Source organism: Cynara cardunculus (genome assembly GCF_001531365.2).
Source record: "Cynara cardunculus var. scolymus isolate 2C chromosome LG 16, CcrdV1, whole genome shotgun sequence".
Taxonomy (NCBI): Eukaryota; Viridiplantae; Streptophyta; class Magnoliopsida; order Asterales; family Asteraceae; genus Cynara; species Cynara cardunculus.
This window is the reverse complement of record NC_037543.1, coordinates 3,038,492-3,048,733: the sequence shown is the minus strand read 5'-3', so window position 1 is coordinate 3,048,733 and position 10,242 is coordinate 3,038,492. Positions and strand designations below refer to the sequence as shown.

Below are 10,242 nucleotides of genomic sequence, written 5' to 3'. Positions count from 1 at the left end.
ATATATATATATATATATATATATATATATATATATTACCTCTACTCTAAAAAATAAATAGGTTCTTTACCAAAAGGCATTTGATCTGTCGGTACCTTATTAACCAACATTCTTAACTTGAGGCCAAGATTTCAAATATCATCGAAAGCTAGAAGTGTTTGTGAATTTAATTGTCGCATTCAAATCTTATATTCTTTAGAAAAAGATTGTTTATATAAATACCCTGACTTGCTAAAAGAATTTACAAAAAGAAAAACTTAAATTAAAAAGTTTCAAAAAGTTAATGAATTCTCTTGATGAATAGAACAAGATTTAAAATCACGTGAAAACAGCCTGTTTTTTTACACTTGAAACTTCACAGCAAATTCGGGTTTTTTTATCTTCACAATTCCTTTTGCTGTGAAGTTTCAAGTATAAAAAAGTTGTCTCACGAACACAGAATAACCCAACTCTAGAAGACAATTCCATCATTCAAATATTTCAACAAAATTAAATATCAATAACTACAATGATAGTGATCAAACAATAAGTACAAAGTAAACAATGTAAAAGAATATATATATATATACATACATATATATATATATATATATATATATATATATAGAAACCCAATCTTCCAAAATAAAGAAATCCAACAACAAATTCAGGTTTAATGTGGAGTTTTATCTTCTTTTTCACCTTCGATGCTTAAACTCTTCCTCCGCTGTACCTTGAAACTTCTTCAATCCCGGATTGAATTGCAATCATGCTGAATAACTGTGTCCCCGTTACAATTATCAATACAGTCTCTAATGCACGCTACACAACAACATTTTTAATTCTTCTGTTAAAATTCCAATGTTTAATATATATATATATATATATACACATATAGAGAGAGAAATAGATAGAGACTTAGGATCACGTGAGACCATCCTGTATATCGTGAGACCCGTTAGATATTTTTTACACTTGAAACTTTACAACAAAACACTGTGATGGTCTCACGTGAACCCAGCCCAATATATATATATATATATAGAAGTTATAAAGAGTAATTACCAAGGTGGAACTGCTCCAACCAATATCTATCTCTTTGCAGGCAAATCTGGAGAGAGATTAATAATTAATAAGGTTTTTTAAAATTATTTATCTGGATATTCGACCCGTTATGTGAGCCGACTAATTTCAGAACGACCATCTGCTTTGTAGATAAACTGAGTCACCGCATTTGAACCTCCGTGGCCACAGGGGGATTTTTATTCCTCCTTGGGTTTGAAACTGAGACCTCCAGGTACTTTTAAACTTTGGAGTCAAGTTCAAACCAATCAGGCACCACCCTTGAGATTAACATTTATGTTTATGTATAGATGGAATAAGATGAAATACCCCATGGCAAGCACTGTCAATGACCAACTGATTAGAGAAGAAGCAGAAGCTGCATATAAATTGGAAGCATCCCATTGAGCTACATTATTCATTCCGGTGACCATCGTCACAAACCCGACAACGCCCGCTAACAGAGACAAGAGAACCACGCAACCCGTTGCCATGTTGCCAAACGGGAAGTATATCGGGAATATTCTTGCCGGAATACTCAAAACCGAAGCTGCCAAAATTACATACCACGTTATCAAGAGGGTACTCGTCTGTTTTAGAACGGTACACAGGAATGTCATTATATATTAGATTATTCTTCAAAAGAGTCTCGAGAAAAGAACTAAGGTTCCAACATATATATTGAAGAGTAATTAATAGTCCAAATCTAGCTGATGTGAGACTCTAACATATCTAAAAAAAGGTTTAGAAATACGTACCTTGTTCATGTGTTTTTTCGATGGCGTGATTGACCGACCACGAAGCCAGTACGATGATGATCAAATAAAGCACGACGTTGACGAACAAGAGGAAGAATGTTGCAGGTTTTCCAGCTCCAGAAGCCATGGCTTATGAATAGTATTATGATCACTGGATTTCTATAATTCTGATCATCCTCTTCAAAGAGCTTTATATATATACATACATATATATATATGTACAATATGTTTTGCTTCCGATTTGAAACTTTGAGTAGCTTCAATCCAAAGAAATGGGTGAAGTTCTTTGCTCTTTTTGTTGGGTTTACGAAAAGCATCATTTTGGCCCTCCAACTTCCTAAACAATTACACATTATGATTCTTTTTTTGTTTGTTTACATTAGAGGTGGATCAAAGGCCCATAAAATTCTACTTATGAATATTGATCGAATAGATGCATGAGAACCCGCGTGGGATTTCGTAGATCCACCTAGGACCGTAAACGAACTGAACGTTCAGCGAACCGTTCGGCGTGAAGTTCGTTTATTTAATAAATGAACGAACATAAACAAAAAAATTTGTTCATTTAATTAAACGAACGAACATGAACAAGAGTCTCGTTCGTTCATTTATGTTCGTGAATGTTCGTTCATTTACATTTCGTTTAGTCCTATTTGTGTATGTTCGTTTAGCATGTTAACGAACGAACATAAACGAACACGAACATACCTGATTTCTAAACTAACGAACACAAACACAAAGACTTTCGTTCGTTTACCGTTCATGTTCGTTTGATTAAGTTAAATGAACGAACATGAACAAGCCTTTGTTCGTATTCGTTCGGTTCGTTTACATCCCTAGATCCACCATTAGTTTACATCTTTTTGTGCCTTCGAATCAAATAAAAGAGATTGTTCCTTGTTTGCATTGTTCGACGTCAATTGATTTATGGATATTGTAACATAAAAGAATATGTTTTTGTGGGTCACTTTCTTTTTTACCCAAAAGTAAAGCAATCGGACCATGAATATTTAATTAAAAAAAAATTAAAAAGGATTCGGATTTTGTAAAAGCAATTGCATTGATTTTGGTTCGTTTGGTTTGTAGGATTTGGAATGGAGTTTAATTTTTTTAATATTTATTTGTTTTATAAATAATTTATTTATATCAGTAAGATGTGGAGCGGATGAAAAGACGTGGCAAATTTGATGAAAGAGGCCGGGATAAGGATACAGATGAGATAGAAATAACTGAAATCCATGAAATCTGGATTTGAAACGAGAGTCATCCTCAAGATCTCTCATGGGATTTTATTGAAATTCCGGGGTTTAAAATCCGAACTTTCTTGCAAACCAAGCAAAGATTAGAACGGAAATCAATTTAAATCATTTATATTTACTCTACATTTAAGATTTTTGAATTTACGATGAAAATATATAATAAAAAAACATTAAAATCACGATAATATAAGTTTAACGTTAAAATGGTGAAAATAAAAAGACACTCCAAATAAGTGGCTAACGAGATTGTATTACATCAAACGTTTGTTCGACATTTTCTTATCGTTTCAACATTTTCTTGAAGAATATTATGTTCTTGTCTTGTGGATGTGGAAAACTCTATTATTTTAACTCATTGTAGATATATTCCAGTTTGGGGCCGTTTACCAAATGATTACCCAGGTAATCGCTTACCAAGTCACATTACCTTACCGGATAAATATAGGAAGGACAAAGAAATCTTACCCAGTAAGAGAGAAGGTAAGGAACGAGAGTCTTACTCGATAAGTGAGGGCGACGACTCTTACCAAGTTTAGCATTTAGCAGGTAAATTGTTGCATACGATACCGTATTAGTAGACTAAAATCTTACCCGATAAGTAAGGGGCCGTTTACCAAACGCTTGCTTGGTAAGTGCTTACCGGATAACTTTCCTCGTCGGATGAACATGACAAGGGCCAAAAATCTTACTGGGTAAGAGCGTTGAGAAGGATGTAGAGTCTTACCCGGTAAGTGAAGATGACGACTCTTACCCAGGTAGGTGCTTACCCAGTAAATTGTTGCATTCGATACGTTTTGATGTACTAAAATCTTACACATCAAGGTAAATTATAGTGTTGACTCGTATAGGTAAGCACTTATCGGGTAAGCATTTGGGTAAACAACCCCTAAGTGATAATGTAAAATTTCACCAGTAAGTAAGTGATAGTGTAAAATTTTACCGGTTAGTGCTAACCGAGTAAGTGTTTGATAAACGACCCCTTAATATCTTTTTGTATATGGTTTCTCGTTAACAGTAATGAAACTCGAGGTCAATGTCCTTGTAATACATGTCGAATATATGAGATTGTTTCAGTACATTAATATCATTGTCAAAACTCATGACACAGAAAAATGCATGTCATATCTAAAGATCTTGAGAGGCAGCTGCTTGTAACATCTAAAATGCAGAGAGAGTTTGTTTAAGAGGGTGTTTGGGATTGCTTATTTGAAACAACTTATGCTTTTATACAAAAGCACTTATTAACTTATTATAAGTTAGAAGAGTTTAACTTCTTCAAAAACTCCTTATTACCGGTTTGACATCGGTATACGTTGTTTATCCAAACACTCAAAAATGCTTATTACCGGTGTCACACCGGGATAAGTTAATAATGTGTTTTTATAAGCAATCTCAAACACCCCCTAAGTATAAGAACGAGTTGGCCATTTTTCAAAACGAATGGCACAATCAAACCGTCCAAACTTCCACAAACTTTCGATTTGATTCGGTTTGGTTCAACTGGTTTTCGCGGTCTATCGGTTATTTTAACTCTTCTAACTTTTGGTTAATTATATGATAAAAATAGAAGTGATTGAGTTTGAAGCTATTAAAGTCGTTGGGTATTTTTGGGCCTGTTTGAGAATTTGGGCCGTTTAAAATTGGGCTTATTAACATGCAATAAATCGTATTAGGGCAACGACTCGTTCAACCCAGAGTTGGTCTTTTAATATTTTAATTTTCTATTTTTTCATTTTCTTTTTGAAAATTGAAGTCAGTCCATGGAAGTTATGTAAATGTAATTTATATATACTAGCAGGGTATTCGAACAATGCAACAAGATATATCTCGATTTTAATGTTTTATTTTATTCATTTTCTTTATCGATATAATACGGTTTATGTGGTTTTATAAAACGATAATATTTTTATTTTAAACAAAATATAAATTTGAAAAAATGTATCGATATTAGTATTAAATTAACTATTTAAAAGTTCTCATTTTCTATGTAATTTCTTTAATTATAAATTAATTTAGATTTAATAATGAAGTAATTTATTTTTATTTAATAATATTAAATATTATGTTAAAATTTAACGATTATCCTAATTATATTTTGATTTTTATAATGAAATGTTTATCTTGTATTTGATTATGTTTATCTGCAGTTAGTTATACGAATTGAAAAATAAAGTTTTAATAAGTTGTACTTATGCACAATTTACTTGTAATATTGAATTTTAAGTAATATGCATCAATATACAATACTTCATGCATAAAATATTGTTTTTAATATTTTTTGTCAAATGCTTTATAATATAGTGTAGATATATGTTCCCTCATTTGTTGATTATATAATTAGTGTTAACTATATAAATCAATCCGAACCTTTAATTTGTATAATCAACGGATTATAATGAACAGTGACAATTTTGTAATAAATTGGAAGTTAATCCACGTGAAATATGGTGAATCAATAGTGAACAAGGGTAGAATCGTAAAAGTTCATTTAGACTTCAGTTATGTAAGGATTCACGTCCCTAAATTTCTCCTTCTTCGTTGAGAAACTACATCTATTATGATTGTGGTGGCACGATTCATCGGGTGAAATCGTGATCTTGATATCTGAACATATTTCATTCCAATAATATGAGCTAAATCTTAATTATTGTATGCAATTTTACTTTTAATGATAAAGAAAGCATTCGTCTGTGACTCCGTTCATATGGAGGGCCTATTTTCTATCGCTCACTCAGGATTCATAAAATGTCAGGAACGGGCCTGAGTATAGTGATATCCATTTCACATATACTTGGTTCACAATGTGAATATTTTTGGTGTGCATGTGAAACAAAAAATACATGTAAAAAAAATCATATTGTGAATAAAATACATATAAAACAAAAGACAATATGAAATAAATATATGATAATCAATACAACAAATATTATACTTAGATAGAAAAATATAAAATAAAATCTCAAATATAAAAATTCACACAAATCTTATAAACTTTTGGGTTTTTAAATGATTAAGGGGCTGTTTGGCAGATAATGAATAGTTCGGTGCATGATGATTAAGTGGTCAGAATGATTAAGAGGTTCTCATGATATAGTGCAAAATGAAATATAATTGTTTGGTAATTATTTACAATGAAATTAGAACGCTAAATGGTTAAAGGAGAACCATGATGCAAAATCATTCAAAAGATTTTAGAACCATTAAGAGACAACTTTTTTTTTCCAAACAAGATTCACCTCTTAACGATTCATAAACTGTCTTTTAATAAAACTATTAAGAGCTAAACAAATAATCCCTAAACTTCTATTAATTCGAGGCATGTATTAATATAATATAAAGCATTAATGGATTTGTTTAAGACACACACACACACATATATATAGACTTGGGATCACGTGAGACCGATGGTTTTTCATGAGACCCATAAGACCAATTCTCAACCCTTAGATTAGATTTTTACAATCGTCAGATCTGAACATTTATAAACGCCACGAGACTTCTCCATAAATACAAAATTGTTACCTTGCAAATTTAGACCATTAGATCATTAGTTTATAAATTTGATCAATGAACATAAATTGGTCTTACAGGTCTCACGAAATCCCCTTGGTCTCACATGATCCCAAGTCCTATTATATATATATATATATATATATATAATAGGATTTGGGATCATGTGAGACCAAGAGTTTTTTGTGAGACCCATAAGACCAATTCTCAACCCTTGGATTAGATCTACAATCTGAATATTCATAATCATAAAATTGTCACGAGACTTCTCAATAATCACAAAATTGTCACCGTACAAATTTAGATCATTAAATTATTAGCTTATAAAGTTGATCAATGAACATAAATTGGTTTTACGGGTCTCACGAAAAATCATTAGTCTAACCTAACCCTATAAAATAAAATGGAATAATGGTATTTATAGATCGGTGGAAGGAATGGATCGGAGGGCAGGAGTTGATTGATGATTATTCCTTCTACTTTAGCTTAGCGCATTTACCAAGGGGAATGTTTTCTGACCCTCACATGTACATAATTTCCACATTAATCTACACTTTCTATTTATTAACCTATTTTCAGTCAATTTGGTATTTTAATTTTAAAAGGGTATGTTAAATATGTATTTTTTTAATGTTACAATTGGTTTAAATCATGTATTAGATATGTAAAATATAAGTATTGTTGTTAATATAATATATATATATATAGAGAGAGAGAGAGAGAAAAGGGAGCGATCAAATACAAACCATCCAATTTGTACAAACCGTACAAACCACCTTTATTCGTCGATTTCATTGTTTAATCTTATGAAATTTTTTCATGAAATTGTTTATATAATATTTTTTTTGATAAAATTGTTTCATATATGATTATGAAATTGTTTCATATAATACTTAATGAAATTTTAATGAAACTGTTTCATGTAATCTAAAATTAAAATAATGAATATGATAATATCCATGATTAACACCCTACACAATAACAATGATTAATCAAACTCTAATAATTTCAAAAAAAAAATGAACAACATGAAAAATTATGATTGGTTGAATGAGGTTTATATGGTTTCTACAAATAACGAGGTTTGCAAAGTAAATCTCCTCTCTCTCTCTCTATATATATATATGCATTTAGCCATTCCATGTTAAATATACATCTATTTATTTTAATATTGTTTATATATATATATATATATATATATATATATTAAGACATATTTTAACTTAATTTTGATATAAAATAGGTGTGTGTATATAACAATACCCTTTTAAAAATATGAAAAAGAGTTTATCTTGACACACACACACACACATATATATATATATATATATATATATATATAGGTGAAGGTTCAAACGATGCGAAAATACAAGGACACTTCTTATCACATGTGATAATATAGGTGAATGGGATCTGACATTGTGCAGACGACTTGACCCACAACCTAGGTCGTGCCAAACGCCGTCTGTGTCTCCTGATTTAGTATCACATATGATAGATTATGTTATTATATTGAGAACATCTTGTAGTAATACACGTGGGGGGTGACTTAGCTCACAGTGATGCCAAATGTGTCTGTATCTCTGATTGTTTACCATAGATGATGAAATATATTATCACATATGATTGAGTATAGTAAAATGTGTTCTAGCGTTTTCGTATAATGAAGATGCTCTCGTTTAAACCGTTCCATATATATGGAGGTTCAGGAGAAAACCCGTAAAAAATAAAAAATAAAAACTGATAAAACATTCTGGTAACTATTTATATAGACGGTATGTACATGTGCATACAAGTAATTGAAGTTGTTTTTTGGTTTTTATGCACATGTGTATACCGGACAAATCGCATATAAATTACTTGTATGCACATATGCATACCGTCCAAATGAACAGTTAACACTACTAAAAAACAGATCACCATCGACGAAAACTACCGAGGAACATCGACGGATGTCCTACGAAGTGAAATTTTTCCTAAAATTTAAAAATTCGCCGGTAATCAGCGGATGATTTTACTAATTACCGACATATTTTAAATTTTTTTACTTTTATTTTTTTAAATGAGTTACCACATGTCCATCAGTAATTATTTAAAATTACAGGGCTATAAAACCTCACCTCCCCCTTCATTTCATTTAGGATATGTTAGAAGTGGTTGTATATGAATTTGGATATTTTGTAATATAAATTAGAATTTTATTGTAAAAACACTCTTGTTTTAAATTTGCAATTTATTTTGAAAATCTAAACAGATTATTGTACCGGAAATTTAATATCTTTAAATTATTATTTTTTAAAACAAATTACCGACTGATTAGCGAAGAAAAATCCGTCCGTAATTATTTATTTATATTTAATTATTTTTATTCCGTCGATAATCAATCGGTAAACTTTCCGTCGGTAGTTACATCTTTCGGTAAGTTTGGCCGTCGTCGGAAATGGTCGCCATTGGGTAATCCATCGATTTTCCAACGAGGGACTTTCACCAACAGACCGACTTTTAACGATGAATTTTTTTCGTCGATGATGGTCCCTTGTTTTATAATGTAACTGGGTATTTCTCAATATTTATTTATTGATGTAGAAGAGGTGAGTTTAAAATCACCATTCTAATCACATATTTTTTACATATAGAAGGCAAAAAGAATTTGTTAAATTACAAATATTAATTCTTGGTTTGATTTTTTTTTTATAAAAGATTAATAATTAGACACTATTGTCAGAGGTGGAACACAAATGGACTGGATCAACAATATTGTAGGGATCCAAAAGAATTTTGTACTTAAAACCTTAATGGACTGGAGATGTTTCACTCTGTCGAAAAAAAAAAAGTTCAGGGGCCAAGACCCCTATGGTCATCCGCCCCTGACCTTTGTGAAAAGAAGGGCCGATTTAAATACTACAAAATTCATTGAATTGATCACTTTTTTACATACAAAAAAAATTGTATGTATGCAAAATATTATATATAAAAACTAAAAAACAAATCAAACCATACAATAAATTTACGAAACATTTGATCATCTGATTGTTATGTATATATATTCTTGATCAGTAATTTATTTAAACATATGGTTTGATTCAAGATTTAAATTTGTGTTAGCAAAGTGCATGTATCATTTAATCAATCCAACTTTTATATCATATGACATGTAAATATTATCTTTAAATAGTTATAAACTTAGACATATATCTGGTATCTGGTTCTTTCTCCTGAACAGATATTTTTGTTCTGATAGAATGTTTAATTAAGAAAATGATGGACTAAATGCACCCTTATATGTTGTTAAATGCATCACTCTTTGTTAATAATATATCTATTTTTTTACATTTCTAATACATAATTTGACCTGATTCTAATATTAACGTAGATGGATATATCATAAAAACGACACCATGAAACGTTTTGTTATGAATTATTGCCGACCAAATGATTTTTCAAAGTAAAACTATTATATAGATAACCCTTCAATTATCTCTACAATGCCAACTCAACGCAACGTGAAATAACTCAACCCGAAACAACACGATGTTTAATCGAGTTGTAAAAGTTTCAAAACGTAGGTGTTTGGTTGATATTGAGTTACTATTATTTGAACATAATTCAACCCAATCTGATGAACACGATATCCTTTTATTCTTGGATTTAATATGATGGTTGAGTTTATATTA

General features: G+C 30.6%; 1 protein-coding gene across 1 annotated transcript; it reads right to left on the bottom strand.

Moving 5' to 3' along the window:
* Positions 1-619: 619 nt before the first annotated feature.
* Positions 620-1,942, bottom strand: LOC112499715 (membrane protein PM19L). Its single transcript, XM_025103049.1, has 4 exons — positions 1,800-1,942; positions 1,372-1,591; positions 1,045-1,090; positions 620-801 (listed from the first exon to the last, which is right to left on the bottom strand). The coding sequence occupies exons 1-4, from the start codon at positions 1,924-1,926 to the stop codon at positions 691-693; spliced, it is 504 nt and encodes a 167-aa protein (XP_024958817.1). The 5' UTR covers positions 1,927-1,942; the 3' UTR covers positions 620-690.
* Positions 1,943-10,242: the final 8,300 nt, after the last annotated feature.